Source organism: Pithys albifrons, chromosome 23 (assembly GCF_047495875.1).
Source record: "Pithys albifrons albifrons isolate INPA30051 chromosome 23, PitAlb_v1, whole genome shotgun sequence".
In the NCBI taxonomy this organism is placed as follows: Eukaryota; Metazoa; Chordata; class Aves; order Passeriformes; family Thamnophilidae; genus Pithys; species Pithys albifrons.
This window is the reverse complement of record NC_092480.1, coordinates 5,514,284-5,535,797: the sequence shown is the minus strand read 5'-3', so window position 1 is coordinate 5,535,797 and position 21,514 is coordinate 5,514,284. Positions and strand designations below refer to the sequence as shown.

Below are 21,514 nucleotides of genomic sequence, written 5' to 3'. Positions count from 1 at the left end.
GCACGGAGTGCCCTGGGCTGGTGATCACAGTAGGGTTGGATCAAGACATGGTGGTTGGATCAAGATATGGTGGATTCTCCATCCCTGGAGGTGTTTCAGAGGACACTCAGTGCCACATCCAGTCCCTTCTCCAGCCTCATTGCTCTTCTCTGGCCCCGCTCCAGCCCCTCAATCTCTTACCTGGACTGAGGGGAGCAGGTACTGAAGCACCAAATGAGGAGTGCAGGGATGGAGTTCTGGATCTGTCCCCCCAGCCCTCCCTGTCCTGGGATATTTGGGAATGGTGGGAATGTCCCCCTGGCCCTCCCTGTCCTGGGATATTTGGGAATGGTGGGAATGTCCCCCTGGCCCTCCCTGTCCTGGGATATTTGGGAATGGTGGGAATGTCCCCCTGGCCCTCCCTGTCCTGGGACATTTGGGAATGGTGGGAATGTCCCCCCGGCCCTCCCTGTCCTGGGATATTTGGGAATGGTGGAAATGGTGGGAATGACCCCTTATCTCTCCCTGTCCTGGGACATTAGGGAATGGTGGGAATGTCCCCCCAGGCCCTCCCCGCCGCCAGGGGGCGCCCCGCCCCGCCCCGCCCCGCCAACAGGGGGCGCTGCCCGCGGCCCCCAGGCCCCGCCCCCGGTGGAGGGGGCGGAGCGCCGCGATGAAAGGCGCGATCTGATTGGCGGAGGCGCGCACGGCGGGGATGAGAGCGGCGCCCTGATTGGCCGCGCGCAGCCGCAGCGGGGAGTGCAAGCGCGGCCCGGGGGCTCCCCCATGCCCTCCCTGTCCCCTCCCCACAGCCCTATGTCTCCCCCGGGACCCCCCAGCCCCCGCCATGGCCGCTCTGAGCCTTCCCTTGAGCAGCTCTGCGCCCCACCGTGGCGGGCGGCGGCGTGCCAGCCAATCAGCGCGCGGCGCCGCGGCCTGTTGCCAGGCAGATTATGCTAATGAGGCCCGGGCGGCCGCCCCCCCCTCGCGCTCTGCAGCTACCATTGTGAGGTGAGGACAGGTGGGGGGGTTCGGGGCCGCCGCGGGGCCGGCGGAGGCGGCCGGGGCGCGGCGCCCGCACGGGGCCCCCTCAGGTAACGCGATGGGACGGTCCGGGAGGGCAGCGCGGCCCGGGGGCGCCGCGGGGACCCGCCGGGGGTTTGCTCTGCTGGTTGTAGTCGCACCCAAGATGGCGCCCGGGGCTGGCGGTGCGGGGCCGGGATGAACCGTTGGGTCCCGCCAGTGGGGGGGGGAGCAGGGCACGCTCATTCCCCTTCCCCCCCCCTCGCGGGAGAGGTACAGTCCGGCCCCCCCCGCGGCCCGGCCCGGCCGGGATCCCCCACCCGCCCCGCACAGCGCCGGCAGGGGCTGCCCCCACCCCGCTCCCCCCCTCCCTGCGTGGTACAGTCCGGACCCCGGCACCTCAGCAAGGTGGGGGGGGTGCGGTGTGCCGGAGCCATCTTTTTGCCCCCCCACAAGCACTGCGGGGGTCTCCTCGCTCCACCGGCCCTGCGGGCCGCTCTCCGCACGCTCAGCCCACCCGCCGTGCCCTGCGCTGCCGGCGCGTCCCCCCCGCGCTGCCCCTGCCCTGCGTTCCCCCCCCCGGGCCGGCAGTGGTCGGGCCGGGCGGGCTGTGGGGGGCGATGGCGCCGAGCCCTCAGGCGGGGGGGGGCCGGGGGGGCGCCTCGCGCCGGGGGCGCGCCGGCGGGAACTGCGGGGGGGGGGGGGCACCCGCCCCTCCTGATTGGCCGCGCGCCTCGCGCCCCTGCCTCCTATTGGCCTATAGGGGAGGGGGCGTCTGGCGCCCCGTTTGGGATTGGCTGCTGCAGGCGGGCCGGGGGGTATATAAGGGGGTGCGGCGGGGGGGGCGCGGGCAGTCCGCCCTCTGGGGGCGGTGTGGGGAGCGGGGATGCTGCACTCATGGCGGGGCACAGCTCTCCGGGGGTCCCACCTGCGTGGGGTCCTGTCCCGTCGGGGTGCTAAGAGAGCCTCGGGGCACCGTGTGGGCCCAGCAGGGAAAGGCTCCCCGCTGGATGGGCCTGAGGTTGGGTGTGGAGCCCCTTCCCGGCTGTTCTGAGGGGGTTCCATCCATGAAGGCCCAAGAATGAGCCGGAGCAGCTGCTGCGGGTGGGCCCTGTGGGGTTCGCTGCTCTCCTGGGGCTGGTCCGGGTGCCACCGTGGTTGTCTTTGCCAAAAACGCTGTTCCTGCGGTCTGGGGTGTGGTTACAGCACGTGGCGTTTTATGCTTCTCTTGCTCCCTGTGTTTCGGTGTTGAGTTGTCCTGTTCAGTTAAAACCTTGTGAAATGGTAGACTTGGAGTGGAACAACGAGGTCCTGGTGCTGTGCTCTTCAGAATTACTGGCCTTTATAGGGTTATTTTACTGCAGAAGACATTCCAGGCTATGTGAGGTCAGCTCTCACCCCTCATTGCAGAGCTCAGGAGGTCTCACAGGGACCCCTAAATCAGAATTTAAACCTGCTTTGAGCTGCTGGTTTCCTCAGTCCTGACAGTGAAACGAAGGGTCAGTATTTGCAATATATTTTTGGTACCTGAGCACCAACCTGTCTATTGTATCGTGATGTGTTTGTGGTTCTTGCAGGCCCTTCATGAACAGGCACAAAGCTGGGGTGTGAAATGCCTGTCAAGGCTTCTCTTTGAGTTTCAGTGGGAATAGAGACCACACTGAGCTTCAGCTTTCGTCTGTATGTTTTTAATAATTCAGTTATTTTTTTACTTTTAGTCCTGTTAGAAGATGAGATGCCAATGAATCACCAACTGATTTTACAAGAGGATTCTTTGCATCTTTTGTGGCTGCAATAAAATAATTGGCAGTCTCGAGCCTTCTAATGCCTTCATTTCTAGGAAAAATAGTACAGGAGGGTGTGTTGCTCAGTCAGTCCTTAAATGGAAAACTTACCTCCCAAACTGTGATGGGGTTTGGCACTTTGCTACGTGGATTCTTCTGTGGTGTGAGCCCAGACAGCTTTATTGTCTTGGCTGGAGGATGAGATACCAATGTCATTGTTATTGTCTGATGGAATAATCAGGAAGAGCTGCTGGAGGAGGGGAAAGGATGGGAGGCACAATTCCTTTGGGAAAGGATGGGAGGCACAATTCCTTTGGGAAAGGATGGGAGGCACAATTCCTTTGGGAAAGGATGGGAGGCACAATTCCTTTAGGAAAGGCTGCTGGAGGAGGAAAGGATGGGAGACACAATTCCTTTGGGAAAATCTGCTGGAGGAGGAGGAAAGGATGGGAGACACAATTCCTTTGGGAAAATCTGCTGGAGGAGGAGGAAAGGATGGGAGACACAATTCCTTTGGGAAGAGCTGCTGGAGGAGGAGGAAAGGATGCGAGACACAATTCCTTTGGGAAGAGCTGCTGGAGGATGAGGAAAGGATGGGAGACACAATTCCTTTGGGAAGAGCTGCTGGAGGAGGAGGAAAGGATGGGAGACACAATTCCTTTGGGAAAGGATGGGAGGCACAATTCCTTTAGGAAAGGCTGCTGGAGGAGGAAAGGATGGGAGACACAATTCCTTTGGGAAGAACTGCTGGAGGAGGAAGGGATGGAAGACAATTCCTTTAGGAAAGGATGGGAGACACAATTCCTTTGGGAAAGGCTGCTGGAGGAGGAAAGGATGGGAGACACAATTCCTTTGGGAAAATCTGCTGGAGGAGGAGGAAAGGATGGGAGACACAATTCCTTTGGGAAAATCTGCTGGAGGAGGAGGAAAGGATGGGAGACACAATTCCTTTGGGAAGAGCTGCTGGAGGAGGAGGAAAGGATGGGAGACACAATTCCTTTGGGAAAATCTGCTGGAGGAGGAGGAAAGGATGGGAGACACAATTCCTTTGGGAAGAGCTGCTGGAGGAGGAGGAAAGGATGGGAGACACAATTCCTTTGGGAAAATCTGCTGGAGGAGGAGGAAAGGATGGGAGACACAATTCCTTTGGGAAGAGCTGCTGGAGGAGGAGGAAAGGATGGGAGACACAATTCCTTTGGGAAGAGCTGCTGGAGGAGGAGGAAAGGATGGGAGACACAATTCCTTTGGGAAGAGCTGCTGGAAGAGGAAAGGATGGGAGGCACAATTCCTTTGGGAAGACTGCTGGAGGAGGAGGAAAGGATGGGAGACACAATTCCTTTGGGAAGAACTGCTGGAGGAGGAAGGGATGGAAGACAATTCCTTTAGGAAAGGATGGGAGACACAATTCCTTTGGGAAAAGCTGCTGGAGGAGGAGGAAAGGATGAGAGACAATTCCTTTAGAAAGAGCTGCTGGAAGAGGAAAGGATGGGAGACACAATTCCTTTGGGAAGAGCTGCTGGAGGAGGAAAGGATGGGAGACACAATTCCTTTGGGAAGAGCTGCTGGAGGAGGAAAGGATGAGAGACAATTCCTTTGGGAAAAGCTGCTGGAGGAGGAGGAAAGGATGAGAGACAATTCCTTTAGAAAGAGCTGCTGGAGGAGGAAAGGATGGGAGGCACAATTCCTTTGGGAAGATCTGGAGGAGGAGGAAAGGATGGGAGACAGAATTCCTTTGGGAAGAGCTGCTGGAGGAGGAAAGGATGGGAGGCACAATTCCTTTCGGAAAGGATGGGAGACACAATTCCTTTGGGAAAGGATGGGAGACACAATTCCTTTGGGAAAGGATGGGAGACACAATTCCTTCAGGAAGAGCTGTAGGAGGAAAGGATGGGAGACACAGTTCCCTTAGGAAGAGCTGCTGGAGGAGGAAGGGATGGGACACACAATTCCTTTGGGAAGAGTTGCTGGAGGAGGAAGGGATGGGAGACAGTGTCAGGGGGGAACAGTTTGTTTTCCTGCAGCAAACCCTGCCTGTGCCTCCTCGAAGGCTGCGTGGGCAGCACTGCAGCTCACATGGATACAGACATTTGTTTTCCCTTTTTTTGTCATCTTGTAGTTTAAAATACACGATTTTCTTGCTTCAGCAGCTTCTCCCTCTGTCATTTATAGGCCCAGTGTGGGCAGGCAGGGTGGCTGCCCCGAGCAGTGATACACACACAGTGGAAAAGGGTGACGTGGGGAACGTGGCCGTGGATTTGGGAAGCTGAGGAGGGGGGGAAGGAGTCAGCCTGAGTGGAGGTGCAGATGCTGAGCAAACAGGAGCAGAGGTGACTAAAGAAGATTATTGGAATATGTGGAAATAATGAATGTGTCTTTGCCCACTGAGGGAGAAGGAGGTACTGTGAGAAACTTGGTTCTGCAAGAATTAGGAGTCAACATCCTTGGAGTGTCTCTGAGTAGGTGTCTAATCCCAGCCTGGGGAGTCCCCAGGAATGTTAACCTGTCCTGTTAACCTGGATTATCCCCTGTATTCTGTGGTGGAAATGGACTGTTAAAAGTTGTGAGAGGGATTCCATCAGACTGTGCTGTCACCTGGAGGAGAAGGACTGTGGCACTTTGGACACAGTAGGAAAGGACTTGGAGATCCAAGAGCTCTATTCCAGCTCATTGTTTTTGTGGTAATGGATGTGCCATAAGGATATGGATATAGATCATAGAATCACAGAATCAAGTGGGCTGGAAAAGGCCTCTGAGACCATCAAGTCCAACCCTTGGTCCAACTCCAGTCCCTTTACCAGATCATGGCACTCAGTGCCACGGCCAAGCTCAGCTGAAAAACCTCCAGGGATGGGGAATCCACCCCCTCTCTGGGCAGCCCATTCCAATCCCTGAGCACTCTCTCTGCAAAGAATTTCTTTCTGCTCTCCAACTTCAATTTCCCCTGGCAGAGCTTGAGCCCATCGTGCCCCCTTGTCCTATTGCTGAGTGCCTGGGAGAAGAGACCAACCCCCACCTGGCCACAACTTCCCTTCAGGCAGTTCCAGACAGTGCTGAGGTCACCTCTGAGCCTCCTCTTCTCCAGGCTGAACACCCCCAGCTCCCTCAGCCTCTCCCCACAGCACTTGTGCTCCAGTCCCTTCTCCAGCCTCGTTGCTCTTCTCAGTTGGGTTGGAAGAGACCTCAGATTATCAAACCCAACCCTTGATCCAACCCCACTGTGATTACCAGCCCAGGGCACTGAGTGCCCTGGGCTGGTAATCACAGTAGGGTTGGATCAAGACATGGTGGATTCTCCATCCCTGGAGGTGTTTAAGAGGACACTCAGTGCCACATCCAGTCCCTTCTCCAGCCTCGTTGCTCTTCTTTGAGTTGGTGTTTGGCTGAGCTCTTCTCTTTATTACACAACTAAATAAATTGAAGCCATTTTTCCTTTTCTGGAAATAAATAACCCTTGCTGTCCCAGCCCTAGGAATGATTTCCATTTTTAACTCACCAGTAAAACATAAATATTGTGGTTATCCATTACCTGATTGTTGCCATGCAGGCAGAATGCAGCAGAGTTCCTTGAAACAATGTGTGTGTGTGATGGATGGGACTGCAGAGGAGGTGACGGCAGGCGTGACTCAGTCCTCAGTGAGGTTAAAACCCTTCCTGCTGCACTCAGAGCCTGTTCCTGCCAAGGCAGCTCAGGAAATGCACCCACTCTGCCTTCTAGGCAAGCTGGGGTAATTAACTTAAGTGTGGGATAAAGCTTTCTGCAGGCACATGTGATGGTCCTTTGGAGCACAATAAATCACGGTCATATTAAAAGCTGGAGGCAGACCCAGAGCCATAAACCCCCTTTTGTACCAATTTTGCTGCCCTTGCACGTGGCTGGGGGTGACAGAGGGTGGTCAGTGAGCTCAGTCCTGGCAGGATTAAACTGATGGTCCTGCTGTTCTTGCTGCAGGAACCCCAGGCTATGGCAAACCTCCTTACACAGGGGAGTAAATCACATTAGCTGCTTTATGCACCATTATTGTAAAGTGGGTTCTCATCTGAGATGCTGCAGTGGTTTTATGGCTCTCCATAAGGGTGGACTTTTCCCCTTGCCCAGCCTTAATATTCCCCCATTCTTCTCATCCCAGAGAAGGGACAAAAAGGAGTGTTTGGCAGCCACTGGCTGGGGTTTTTCAGCAGAATGTCCTTAGTGAGACCTGCAGAGGTTGCTGCAGATGAAGTCCCCAGAGACTTTGTATCTTACATAGTTGCAGCATGGAAAGAAACTGTCATTCCTTAGTAGCAGGTTAGTCAAGAAAATTGATTTTTTCTTTTTTTTTTTTTTTTTTTTTTACTTTTTAGGTGGTGCTTTTCTCTGAGTTTCAGGGATTTTCTTTGAAGCACTGTCAGAGTTCACTGGGTTCAACTTGTGTCAGAAACACTCAAGACACCAAACACCAAGCAGCAGTGACTGTGTTTTTCTCTTACAGCTCCACTGCCTCCCACTCCCTGGAGTTTGGGCAACCCTGGGTGTGTGTGTGGGGTGTCCCTTGTGGGGTGTGATGGCTCAGGGTGTCCCATGTGGGGCTGTACTGGCTCAGGGTGTCCCACGTGGGGCTGTGATGGCTCAGGGTGTCACATATGGGGCTGTGATGGCTCAGGGTGTCCCACGTGGGGCTGTGATGGCTCAGGGTGATGGCTCAGGATGTCCCATGTGGGGCTGGGATGGCTCAGGGTGTCCCACGTGGGGCTGGGATGGCTCAGGGTGTCCCACGTGGGGCTGTGGTGGCTCAGGGTGTCCCATGTGGGGCTGGGATGGCTCAGGGTGTTCCATGTGGGGCTGGGATGGCTCAGGGTGTCCCACGTGGGGCTGTGGTGGCTCAGTGTGTCCCACGTGGGGCTGTGATGGCTCAGGGTGTCCCACGTGGGGCTGGGATGGCTCAGGGTGTCACATGTGGGGCTGTGATGGCTCAGGGTGTCCCATGTGGGGCTGTGATGGCTCAGGGTGTCCCATGTGGGGCTGTGATGGCTCAGGGTGTCCCACGTGGGGCTGTGATGGCTCAGGGTGTCCCACGTGGGGCTGTGATGGCTCAGGGTGTCCCACGTGGGGCTGTGATGGCTCAGGGTGTCCCACATATGGGGCTGTGATGGCTCAGGGTGTCCCACGTGGGGCTGTGATGGCTCAGGGTGTCACATATGGGGCTGTGATGGCTCAGGGTGATGGCTCAGGATGTCCCATGTGGGGCTGGGATGGCTCAGGGTGTCCCACGTGGGGCTGTGATGGCTCAGGGTGTCCCACATATGGGGCTGTGATGGCTCAGGGTGTCACATATGGGGCTGTGATGGCTCAGGGTGTCACATATGGGGCTGTGATGGCTCAGGGTGATGGCTCAGGATGTCCCATGTGGGGCTGGGATGGCTCAGGGTGTCCCACGTGGGGCTGTGGTGGCTCAGGGTGTCCCACGTGGGGCTGTGATGGCTCAGGGTGATGGCTCAGGGTGTCCCATGTGGGGCTGTGATGGCTCAGGGTGTCCCACGTGGGGCTGTGGTGGCTCAGTGTGTCACATGTGGGGCTGTGGTGGCTCAGTGTGTCACATGTGGGGCTGTGATGGCTCAGGGTGTCCCACGTGGGGCTGGGATGGCTCAGGGTGTCCCACGTGGGGCTGGGATGGCTCAGGGTGTCCCACGTGGGGCTGGGATGGCTCAGGGTGTCCCACGTGGGGCTGTGGTGGCTCAGGGTGTCCCACGTGGGGCTGTGATGGCTCAGGATGTCCCACGTGGGGCTGTGATGGCTCAGGGTGTCCCACGTGGGGCTGTGATGGCTCAGGGTGTCCCACGTGGGGCTGTGATGGCTCAGGATGTCCCACATGGGGCTGTGGTGGCTCAGGGGGCTGAGATGGCTCAGGGTGTCTGGTGCTGAGGGCAGGAGGGACGTTGCTGATGGAGAGGCAATGAGTCTCTTTGCCCCCCAGGGCAGTGCATCCTCTGAGGCTGAATGGGGTGCATGGGGAAGCTGCTGATTTAATAACACACCCCCAGAAGAAAACACCATCCCACAGGAACAGGACAGAGGGGTTGGAGGGTGTCCTGGAGCACAAAAGGAGTTTTCAAACTGACACAATGACACAAAGGTGCTTTCCAGGCATCAGGAGCTGCAGAGAAGCTCTGCTGTTAATGAGATGTTCTGGATTGGGTGTAAAAGGCAAAAACTAAGAGAAAAGCTGGAGGTCTGTGACACCAGCAGGTCCCAAAGGATGCTGAGAAAAGGCAGGTAAATGTGAGTGGTGTAGAGACAAACCTGTTTTGCCTTGAAGGGGTGGGTGATTTACCTGCATAGCTCAGAATGAGCTAATCTTCCTCTGCAGGAGATATTTCAAAGTCAGGGGAGCTGAGCTGGGTCTGGGTTCATGTTGTGTTTGATTCACTGCAGTGACACACAGACTGTCACTGCCTCACCACTCTGACACACTGCAGTGATACTGGAGATATTTATACCTATTATTTAAACCTGCCACCATCCCAGCTTGTGCCATCGCCCAGCAGGGACTGGGTGAGGCAGGCCTGCTATTTTGGGGAGGAAAATGCTGCCTCTGTAGCTGTAAATTGTTTAACATCTCACACTGGCGTTGCTTTCACTCATGCGCGTGATGCTTACGAGGTTGGATGAGAACACTGAGGGGCTGACAGAGTGGTGGGTGATTATTAGATGTGGCTCATAATGTGACTAATCTTTCCAATTCCATTGTCTCAGAGTTACTGAAGGACTTGTTGCTACAAAAAATGATGGAATATTAAATAATATTTCATAGAATCATAGATTGGATTGGGTTGGAAAAGACCTCAGAGATCATCAAGTCCAACCCTTGGTCCAACTCCAGTCCCTTTACCAGATCATGGCACTCAGTGCCACGGCCAAGCTCAGCTGAAAAACCTCCAGGGATGGGGAATCCACCCCCTCTCATTTGAGCCAGGCCTCTCATATTTTATAGTGTCATTACCAGTGAATCAGAACTGAGGGGAGAGAACATAGTTGGACATACACAACACAGAAATTTAACATTAGTTTAGGCAAGCTCTTTGGTTTATTGTTTGACTAACCTCTACATGGCTTATCATTACAAAATGTAGCTCAATTTCTCCATGTTGGGAAAAAGCTGAGTCTATCCTATCACAACTCCTTTCATCTTTCATTATCTTTTCTTGTAGGAGTTCTGCAACTCAGTTTCAGTTTCTGTTACACAAATTCACGTGGTAATCCTTTGGACACAGCAGAGCTTCCCACTGAGGTGCTTGTCTTGGTATTTGTTTATCTTGGTTGAAAATGTCTGTGTGTGAAATACAGTGAGAAAACCCAACAATTGCAGAGGATAATCTGTGGGCAAACAGAGCAGGGAGTGCTCCCTGCATGCCAATGTCTTGGCAGTGCTTGTGCCCAAAGTTTCACATTTATTTCTGCTGAAAAAACCACGAAACCTGAGAGAAACCCACAGGGAAATGGTTAAACTCTCAAGGCACTGTGGCTGTCCTGTCAGAGCTGTAATCATAGAATCACAGAATCACAGAATGGATTGGGTTGGAAAAGACCTCTGAGATCATCAAGTCCAACCCTTGATCCAACCCCACTGTGATCACCAGCCCAGGGCACAGAGTGCCCTGGGCTGGTGATCACAGTGGGGTTGGATCAAGACATGGTGGATTCTCACTCAGTGCCACATCCACAGAATCACAGAATGGATTGGGTTGGAAAAGACCTCCGAGATCATCAAGTCCAACCCTTGGTCCAACTCCAGTCCCTTTACCAGATCATGGCACTCAGTGCCACGGCCAAGCTCAGCTGAAAAACCTCCAGGGATGGGGAATCCACTCCCTCTCTGGGCAGCCCATTCCAATCCCTGAGCACTCTCTCTGCAAAGAATTTCTTTCTGCTCTCCAACTTCAGTTTCCCCTGGCAGAGCTTGAGCCCATCGTGCCCCCTTGTCCTATTGCTGAGTGCCTGGGAGAAGAGACCAACCCCCACCTGGCCAGAACTTCCCTTCAGGCAGTTCCAGACAGTGCTGAGGTCACCTCTGAGCCTCCTCTTCTCCAGGCTGAACACCCCCAGCTCCCTCAGCCTCTCCCCACAGCACTTGTGCTCCAGTCCCTTCTCCAGGGAAGGGTATTGAAACAGGGATTTAGAGGAGCAAAGCAGATCCTGCAGGATTAAGGAGGAGGAGTGAGCAGAGTTTGGGCTTTGTCAGCAGTGCTGGAAACTCCCTCAGGTGCTGCTGTTTCCTGCAGTTCTGCTCTCAGTGACAGGGACCACATCATGTTTCCACAGCCAAACATCAGCCCCCTTTGTTGCCCACCCTGGACCTCTCTGCCTGCCCCGTCCTGCACTCAGCACATCCATTTTCCAGGGAAATGTGCCCTTGGTGACTGTAGCACAGCTGGAGTTCATGGAGATCCAGGCTTTGGTAGGAATGCACACCAGAGGCACATCTCTTTGGAAGTACAGGAGTTGAAAACATCAGCAAATCCTCCAGCTCTCAATATTGTCCTTTCCTGCTGCACAATTGGCTGAGCTGGTTATTATTTTCATTTCTGTGAAGAACAGCAGTAACAGGACCATTTATAGAAACTGCACCACCCTGACTTTGGCTCAGCCTTGCCCTTTTTTCCCCAAGATTTGACATCAGTTCTGACTGTCAGAACCATGAAATGACTGTCTCCTGCTTTCCTTTGCATCTCTTTGGTACTGATTTTTTTCAGAGATGAATCTTCATGCCCAGTTTTGTTTATTAAAGCCCCTTTGATCTCCCTGGCACTCAAGTTGTAGGTTATTTGTGCCACAGCGAGTCTGTAGGAGTGAGTCAGCATCTTCAGTGTCTGCTGGTGGGGAAGGTCAGCCAAAAATTCTCCTACTTGTTGGACCACGTGGAATTAGCCAGAACTCTGCCTTTCCCTTAATTCAATCACTGGTTAATTTAATTACATTAATTTTAACAGGTTAATTATAATTTTTTTTTTAAATGAAACCACCCAAAATTGAAACCTCTAGTGTTTATTTTTATTTTTCTAAGCAATTAGGTAATTGATTAAACTACTGGCTGTTGTTAGTGCAATTACCTGAACTGGCTCTTGATTAACACTGACAGTCAAGGAAAAGAACTATTTGGGAGAAACCAACCAAGGAATAGCAACAGGATGGGTGTTAAATTTGACATGCAGTTGCTCAGAGTGAGTTAGTGGCATAAATGCTGCCACAGTGCCCACCATGGTGATCATGCAGCTGCTAAAATGAGTGCTGGAGGTCCTGAATGATGTGGGATCAGGTATGAGAAAATCCCTGATCTAATCCTGAATAACATGACAAGTAGCTGGATAAAAGGTGCAGTGTAGGGAGGGTGATATTTATCTATAGGCAGAGCTTGTGTGTGCTGGGACTGACAAAGAAATTATATTTATCTAGTAATATTTATGTGTAAATAACCCTGGCTTTCCACACTTGCAGAGCAAGGCTGGTGTTTATCACTCCTAATTGTTTGTTGCAGTTAATTTGTTGGTTCTAATGAGATCCTGAGCTCCAGTGTTGTGCTCAGGTACATGGATTTCTTTTTCCTTTTTCTCCCCAGTGCTTTTTGGAGGTGTTTTGTATCAAGCAATATTAATAGAGATAAAATTTCTGTGCCTTTATTCCCACTGTTTCCCTCCACCCTCAGTCCAGTGACGTTCCTGGGAGCGTTCCCTGTCCTGGTGATTTATCCACCCAGGACTGGTGGAACACTCAGTGCTCGGGTCTGCACAGCTCAGTCCTTGCTGGCAGCATCAGCAGGAGGCAGAAAGTGCCTGCTGCTTTTTTTACCCCTCCTTATCTATTTTTCAGTTTGTCCATGACAAGCCAAATGCCAACATTTATAGGGATAAATTATGACTAAAATAATTTGCATTTAAAATGCAAATGAATGAAAGCATCAGCAAGAAGCCTCCTGCTTCCCTCCCGGAGCACAGCCTGGCACTGGCTTTGGATCAGCCCAGAGAGGCCCTGGGTATAAAATAAACTTAATTGGAGGAGCTGGGAAATTAAATGGGCTCAGCCTCATGCTAATTCTTGTGATTTAATGTGACATGAGAGACACAGGATTGGGAAGGTGCTGAACCACCGACTACACCAATCACCAGAGCCATAAATTACCCTGCTGGGATCCCAACAGCAGATTGAGAGGCCCCAATAAAACAGAGAGAGAGGAATAAAACCAAGCTTGGAAGCAGTTTGTGAGGGTCTGGGGGCTTGTGTGGGTGAGTCTGAGTTTCATTGTTCTGCAGAACTGGCTGTTGTGGCTCTGCCCTGTCCCATCCAGCACTGCAGTTCTGCCCAGCGTGGGAGCTGCTGCTCATGGAAAGCCCTTTGGTGCCCACCAAAAACCCTGTCAGGGAAACTGGTGGGGCAGCAACGAGGCTGGAGAAGGGACTGGAGCACAAGTGCTGTGGGGAGAGGCTGAGGGAGCTGGGGGTGTTCAGCCTGGAGAAGAGGAGGCTCAGAGGTGACCTCAGCACTGTCTGGAACTGCCTGAAGGGAAGTTGTGGCCAGGTGGGGGTTGGTCTCTTCTCCCAGGCACTCAGCAATAGGACAAGGGGGCACGATGGGCTCAAGCCCTGCCAGGGGAAATTGAAGTTGGAGAGTAGAAAGAAATTCTTTGCAGAGAGAGTGCTCAGGGATTGGAATGGGCTGCCCAGAGAGGGGGTGGATTCCCCATCCCTGGAGGTTTTTCAGCTGAGCTTGGCCGTGGCACTGAGTGCCATGATCTGGTAAAGGGACTGGAGTTGGACCAAGGGTTGGACTTGATGATCTCTGAGGTCTTTTCCAACCCAGTCCGTTCTATGATTACTCTCTGTGTGTTACAGAATTGTGGGAGCTGATGAGGGTAATGCTTCACACTGGTTTTAACATCTCTGTCCTCTGTTTCTTTCCAGCCATGTTCCTGCAGATCCCCTTGTCTTCTGGAAGCAGAAACACAGTGAACAGATGAATCTCTCCAGCCTGACATTCCCCCAGTAGCTCTCCCTCCTCATGGAACACCCGGGCAGGGAGGAGATGGACTTGAAAGAGGAGAGTCCCCAGGTGTGGGCTGAGTCTGCAGCACAGGAACAGAGCACTGCTCAGGTGATTAGTCCCCTCCAGAGCTGATTCTGCTCAGGGTGGATTGGCATTGATGTGGAGTTTAGTTCTCATTCCACCCTGGCTTAGGGTTGGGAAGCTCAGCTTTTATTTGAGGAGAAACACAAACATATCAGTGGGGATTTTGGGTTAAAGCCAAAACTGAGCTGTGCAAACCACAGAGCTCTGAAATGTTCTGAACGAAACCAGCCAGTGGCTGTTGAAGTTTCAGTGTCCAAATATATATCCTATGTGTGTATAACCATGTGGGAAAGTGAAAGGGTGTTCAGAGTCCTGAGCATTAACAAATCTCTGGGCTGTGCCAGCCTGTTTGATGCCATCAGCCCAATCAGTCAGAGCTGTGGGTGGACCTTGGGGAAAGTAATATGAATAATTTTTTCCAGTCAGACATCTGGGTAGTGAGGAAGGGAGAAATGTTAATTGTAAGTGACTAATGCAGTCAGATTCTCATGTGTGCAGCTCGTCCCTCTGACTCCCAGACAGCACAGCTGGGAATTTCTAGAGGGCTGTAAATTGATTTATTCTTTTAAGTGTGTTATGAAGAGGGTGCTGCGTGGCATTTGACCCACGAGCTGAGAGTTTCTGTCTCTCCTGGTAATTTCCAGCTTTGAAATTGGCCAAGAAAGGCAGTTTCCAATGGCCCCTGTTCAGTTCTCTCTAGAAGGGGATGATAACCGTGCTGCTGTTTGCACATGGCAATTTCAAGGCTTAATTAGTATTTGCAGAGTGCTCTCCAAATGTGAAACTGTAGTGTTTGTGTGAGGATTTATTGTACAGAATCAGCAGGAGCAGCCACGGGGGAGTACCAGGTGTCTCCTACAGCACAAGCTGAAAGGTGAAACAAAATAAACAAAATATGTAACTGTGGCACCCTTTCATTGGAAAGCATTTTGTGTGGATATGAGTACAGATTGTCAAACTAGGTTCCCTGCTAACTGCCCTATTTTCCCATACACTGGAAAAGGCTTTCAGCATGTAAAGCTTGTCAAAAGCTAAATGTGTTCCTATTTCCACTGGAGTTCAGAATTCTGAATGTAGGCCATTAATCATCACTTACCATCATGATGTTCTGTCAAAATCAACTTGTTCAGATTTCAACTGCTGCCCCAGACATAACTAGTTCCAGTAGTCCTTGGAATCATTGCTTGGAGCTTCCAGTTATATGTTTGTGTGTTTAATTAGTTAATTTTCTCCTGCTGCTGCATGTACATTGTGCAGAGAAGCAATCTCATCCCTGCTGCTGCCTCTGAGAGGTGCAACACTGTAACCTGAAGCATTAATAAGTTCTGTTGGCCCTTCAGAAGATAAAAGAAATTATCTACAAAACTAGTTGAATGAAGTCATAAATCCAGAGAGGATTATGAGCATAAAGGGAAACAACATAGCAATGAATTCCATAGAAACACCAGTTCAAAAATCATAGAATCACAAAATCATAGAATGGATTGGGTTGGAAAAGACCTCTGAGATCATCAAGTCCAACCCTTGGGCCAACCCTTGATCCAACCCCACTGTGGTCACCAGCCCAGGGCACTCCGTGGGGTTGGATCAAGACATGGTGGATTCTCACTCAGTGCCACATCCACAGAATCACAGAATGGATTGGGTTGGAAAAGACCTCTGAGATCATCAAGTCCAACCCTTGGTCCAGCTCCAGTCCCTTTACCAGATCATGGCACTCAGTGCCACGGCCAATCTCAGCTGAAAAACCTCCAGGGATGGGGAATCCACCCCCTCTCTGGGCAGCCCATTCCAATCCCTGAGCACTCTCTCTGCAAAGAATTTCTTTCTGCTCTCCAACTTCAATTTCCCCTGGCAGAGCTTGAGCCCATCGTGCCCCCTTGTCCTATTGCTGAGTGCCTGGGAGAAGAGACCAACCCCCACCTGGCCACAACTTCCCTTCAGGGAGTTCCAGACAGTGCTGAGGTCACCTCTGAGCCTCCTCTTCTCCAGGCTGAACACCCCCAGCTCCCTCATGAACTGCTTCTTAAGAAGTTTTGAATCATTGTGCGAGGACAAAGTGTGGGTGGGAGCCTTTTTTACCCTTGAATTGCAATGCAGAGTAAAACCAGGGGCTGATGGGGGTGTTGTCCATATTTCCACATTGTCACCATGATTCAGTGACCTCCTCAAGGTGTGTGAAGGGTGACACGGGGTGCCCTCCCTGCTGTGGGTGGCTCCTCCATGTGTGTCCAGAGTGCCACTGTCCCCCTGTCCCTCCCTGCCATGGGTCACTCACCACGGACTGTGCTCTCCACAGGTGCACTTTGTGCCTGAGGTGGGCACGGTGGCGCAGATCGTGTACAGCGACGAGCCCCGTGTGTCCAGGGTGCCATGGGGTGCCACTGACCCCCCTGTCCCTCCCTGCTGGGGGTGGCTCCTCCACATGTGTCCAGGGTGCCACGGGGTGCCACTGACCCCCCTGTCCCTCCCTGCCGTGGGTCACTCACCTTGGGCTGTGCTCTCCGCAGGTGCACTTCGTGCCCCAGGGCATCGCGGTGGTGCAGATCGTGTACAGAGACGAGCCCCGTGTGTCCAGGGTGCCACAGGGTGCCCTCCCTGCTGTGGGTGGCTCCTCCATGTGTGTCCAGGGTGCCACGGGGTGCCACTGTCCCTCTGTCCCTACCTGCCGTGGGTCACTCACCACAGGCTGTGCTCTCCACAGGTGCACTTCTTGCCCCAGGGCATCGCGGTGGCGCAGATCGTGTACAGCGACGAGCCCCGTGTGTCCAGGGTGCCATGGGGTGCCACTGTCCCCCTGTCCCTCCCTACTGTGGGTGGCTCCTCCATGTGTGTCCAGGGTGCCACTGATCCCCCTGTCCATCCCTGCCATGGGTCACTCACCACAGGCTGTGCTCTCCACAGGTGCATTTCATGCCCAAGGCGGGCGCAGTGGCGCAGATCGTGTACAGTGACAAGCCCTGTGTGTCCAGGGTGCCACAGGGTGCCACTGTCCCCCCTGTCCCTCCCTGCCGTGGGTCACTCACCACGTGCTGTGCTCTCCGCAGGTGCACTTCGTGCCCGAGGCGGGCGCGGTGGCGCAGATCGTGTACAGCGACGAGCCCCGTGTGTCCAGGGTGTCACAGGGTGCCCTCCTTGCTGTGGGTGGCTCCTCCATGTGTGTCCAGGGTGCCATGGGATGCCACTGTCCCCCTGTCCCTCCCTGCTGTGGGTGGCTCCTCCATGTGTGTCCAGGGTGCCACGGGGTGCCACTGTCCCCCTGTCCCTCCCTGCCATGGGTCACTCACCTTGTGCTGTGCTCTCCGCAGGTGCACTTCGTGCCCGAGGCGGGCGCGGTGGCGCAGATCGTGTACAGCGACGAGCCCCGTGTGTCCAGGGTGTCACAGGGTGTCCTCCCTGCCCTCCATGTGTGTCCAGGGTGCCATGGGGCGCCCTCCCTGCTGTGGGTGGCTCCCATGTGTGTCCAGGGTGCCACTGTCCCCCTGTCCCTCCCTGCTGTGGGTCACTCACCTTGTGCTGTGCTCTCCACAGGTGCACTTCGTGCCCGAGGCGGGCGCGGTGGCGCAGATCGTGTACAGCGACGAGCCGGCGCGGGGCCCGGCGCAGCAGGTGGTGTACGCGGCCGACGGCACCTCCTACACCTCGGTGGACACCTCGGAGCACACCCTGGTTTACATCCACCCCGTGGAGGCTACGCAGGCACGTGTGGTTCCGAGCCCAGCCCGCTGCTGGCACCTGGCAAACAAACCAGGCTTGTTGCCAGCCAAGTGGTACGACTGGGAAATAGTGGTTTGCCCTGCCCGCTGCTGGGCAGGGGTTGGTGCTGTTGGTCTGTCTGATGTGCAAATGTGCTCATCAATTATGAAGTGCTGGTTGTTTATAATTAACTCAGAGGTGTTTTCCAAAACATGGATAATCTCTGCAGAAATTCTGCCTCTGTTGTGTTCAGTAAAAAGCCAGAAGCCTTCTGGAAGAGACCTTGTTTTGTGTAGTACAGTTGTCATAATTGATAGTTACAATAACAGTTGTGTCTCTTTGCAGAGGATCTCAGTGTATTCAACCTTATTTTGTAGTCTCTCTGCAGAGTTGTTTGGTTTGTAGACCTTTTATATTCTTTTGCTCCTGCATAATCATATCAAGCAGCTGTTATTCCCTGACAGCACATGTTTGGATGGGGTTAATATGCTGTGCATCTGTGGCTGTGTGTGGACAGATGCAGAGGGAACAGGCTGGCTTTGTGGAGGCTCTTTGATAATGTCCCTGCTGACAGCACAGATCCCAGAGCTGCAGAGTGCACGTACCTGACAGCCCACAGCCACACTGGCAGGGCCTCATGGCATGGCCTGGCCTGGCCTGTGCAGCCTCAGCTGTGACATAAAACCAGCTCCTCCATGGTGGGATGTCCTGAGAGGAGATTGTGGGAGGGTGTCTCCCAAGGAGTTACTGACAGCCAGCTCCAAAACTCTGAATACTATCATTTTGTCAAAAGGTTATCATAGAATGGATTAGGTTGGAAAAGACCTCCAAGATCATCAAGTCCAACCCTTGGTCCAACCCTTGATCCAACCCTTGATCCAACCCCACTGTGATCACCAGCCCAGGGCACTCCGTGCCCTGGGCTGGTGACCACAGTGGGGTTGGATCAAGACATGGTGGATTCTCACTCAGTGCCACATCCACAGAATCACAGAATGGATTGAGTTGGAAAAGACCTCTGAGATCATCAAGTCCAACCCTTGGTCCAACTCCAGTCCCTTTACCAGATCATGGCACTCAGTGCCATGGCCAAGCTCAGCTGAAAAACCTCCAAGGATGGGGAATCCACCCCCTCTCTGGGCAGCCCATTCCAATCCCTGAGCACTCTCTCTGCAAAGAATTTCTTTCTGCTCTCCAACTTCAATTTCCCCTGGCAGAGCTTGAGCCCATCGTGCCCCCTTGTCCTATTGCTGAGTGCCTGGGAGAAGCAACTGTCATGCAACTGAGATGAAATTATCCCAGTGCTAAACCAATTTATATTATGCTTTATTTTATTGGAGCCAGGCTGCTACAAGCTCAAATAATTTAAGTTGTGGCAAAGTGGGCAAGGCTGACCTCAGTCAATCCTTAGTTTTCATCTTTGCCTTTCCTCTGCTCCCATCAGGGCTGTGCTTGCAGAATATTGGAGTTGGCATGACTTCCATGAAATTAAACATCAAATTCCCATGTAGGATGTGCCTGGTAGTTCCTCAAAAGAAAATGTGCAGAAGTCTTGTGAATCTGCAGGAAGCTCAGTTATCTTCTCCCCTGCCCTTCACTAGTTTTGATAGAGCTGCTGAATTTCATCCTGTACATTCTGTAATTGAAAAAGATAAACCAGGTTAAACACTTTGGCTATACAGACAAAAAATGCCACATAATTGATACTAAATTTTTATGGAGCACCACTGAATTTTAATTGCTATGTGTCTAGGTCCACTTGGGTAAGTTGAAGTAAATGGGCTGTTCTAATAGAATCACAGAATGGATTGAGTTGGAAAAGCCCTCTGAGATCATCAAGTCCAACCCTTGGTCCAACTCCAGTCCCTTTACCAGATCATGGCACTCAGTGCCACGGCCAAGCTCAGCTGAAAAACCTCCAGGGATGGGGAATCCACCCCCTCTCTGGGCAGCCCATTCCAATGCCTGATTAGTCATGTCAGGAGCTGGCACAGCCCTAACTGTGGATGATGTTTTGGTGGCTGGGTGATTTCTGTGTGAGCTGTGAGCAAACAACCCCAGGGCTGGTTTGATAAACCTTTTTCACTCTGTCCAGACTCTGTTTACAGATCCGTCCCAAGTGGCTTATGTCCAGCAGGATGCCACCACCCAGCAGGTAAGGAAGGGACACTGCTGATCTGGGGCCTGAACCTGGGAGGGCACAGTTAGGGGAGCAAAGGGACATTGTTGTCATGAGCTGTCTTGTCTCTGGAGTTGTCCAGTGACAGTCTTTGGTTATGTCCTGTCCTCTGTCCACTATGGCCATGGCCAGTTTGTGCCTGAATGGTAATAAAAGTTCAAGTCTATTCACTTGAATTCATGCTCAACAAAAATTCTGATTTACTGCCCTAAATATAACAAAAAAAATCTTCCAACAGTGTCCCTTTAAAGGAGTGAGCAGCAGATGTGGCTGTGTTTGAATGTGCCCTTCTGAAGGGCTGGGTTTGCAGTTGTCCTCAGACACATTCTGATCCCAGTGCCTTTTAAGTCCACAAAAGGCTCTCAAGGGATAGAAAAATCGAACCAAATTCTAGTTTTAGTGGAAACTTCACAGGAAATGAAGTGCAAAACCTGCAGAAGTTCAGTGAGTGGCTCCCTTACCTTGGCAGGGTGTGCTGGGCTTGCCAGTGTGAGGTGGGCTGGGAAGAGAATAAAAAGTTTTGATGGTTTTGCTTTTTTATAATCCCCCATGGGTGCCAAGGTGTTACTGTTAACTCTTTGGGGACTGCATGGTGGTTACCAGGTACAGACAGGTGCTTGCAGGTCTCTCTAGCTGGAATTCTCTGCTTGTCACAGAGTTAGAATCATTACTGCCTGGTGAGTCTTCAGTGGCATTTGTGAATGGATGTGTGAAATCTGAATCTCCCCCAAAGCCATCACTAAAATGGGTGTTTGCTGACAGTCTTGGGGCAGAGTGAAGGGTTGAATGTGTGCTGAAAACAAATTTTATTGCTAAGAGACCTAAACTGTTGAGGCACAGACCAGAAATGATGACTGACACAGTGAAGGAGTTACTTGTCTTCTGGTTCCCTGGAGTGTTTTGCCACATCAATTTTGCTGCGTTAAGAAGCCAAAAATTCCTATTTGATTTTCCTGAAGCTCATTTAACAAATACATGATTAATTAAAAGCAGAGATGACACTGACAGCAGAGGGAATGTGCTGTTTCCATCCCCTGTCCAAGGGCAGGAGCACCTGTGTGTGTCTTCAGCCCATCCTCCCTTCCAGCACTCTCACACATCAGTCCTGGCAGGTTCATTAATTTTTTGGTGAATGTTTAATCCCTCATTGTGGAAGCTCCTGCCTCTGCAGGTGTTTTTACATCAGCATTTCACGTGGGACATCCCTAAACTGACAACAAGTGATCAAATAATAATTTAAGCTCCTCTTGTCTTTGAAAAGGAACTTTATCTTAAAAAGAAATGGAGAAGTTTTGCCTACATTCTGTGCAGTGCCTGGCATGGCAGTGGCAGTGAGGGTGTGTTTGAGGTGTGATTGGGAGCAGGGATAATAAGAGGAGGTACAAGTGTGCCCCTCTCCTTGCTGGCATTCTGGAGCTGTGCCATGGAATTGTGATGCCCTTCCTGTTGCCACCTGGCATCAGAAATGTCAATACCAGACAGCTTAGCCCAGCTGTTGTCCTGGTGGGTTCCCCCTCACCATCACACTGCTCCCTCAAGTCTTTTTGCTGTAGTTTTTAAGCAGTTTCACAAATTACTCCTAATGCCTCTTTAAACAAAGCCACGAGGTTTGGAGTTTTAAGACTCTCTACTTATGTTATGGATTTTCTTGTCTGCTCCTTCACTGCTGGCACAACTCCCTGCTCTCAGTTTTATCTGATATTTATTAAGCACTCTGCAGAGAGGCAGGGGCTTGGATTTTAGCATGAAAGCTGCTTA

The 21,514-nt window shown here is 52.4% G+C and overlaps 1 protein-coding gene across 3 annotated transcripts in view; it reads left to right on the top strand.

Moving 5' to 3' along the window:
- The first annotated feature begins 808 nt into the window (after nucleotides 1-808).
- The window catches only part of PRDM10 (PR/SET domain 10), a 59,328-nt gene continuing 38,622 nt past the window's right edge, over nucleotides 809-21,514 (top strand). For 2 of the 3 annotated variants that reach the window (XM_071576170.1, XM_071576169.1), the window contains exons 1-2: nucleotides 17,408-17,651; nucleotides 19,673-19,732. Coding sequence is in view for 1 of the 3 variants with exons in the window: in XM_071576171.1 (XP_071432272.1) it covers nucleotides 13,813-13,905; nucleotides 17,413-17,580; nucleotides 19,673-19,732 (321 nt within the window). In the remaining 2 variants the exon portion in view is untranslated. Of the gene's footprint in view, nucleotides 991-13,715; nucleotides 13,906-17,407; nucleotides 17,652-19,672; nucleotides 19,733-21,514 lie in introns of those variants that run through there. The other variant, XM_071576171.1, reaches the window with a different exon arrangement.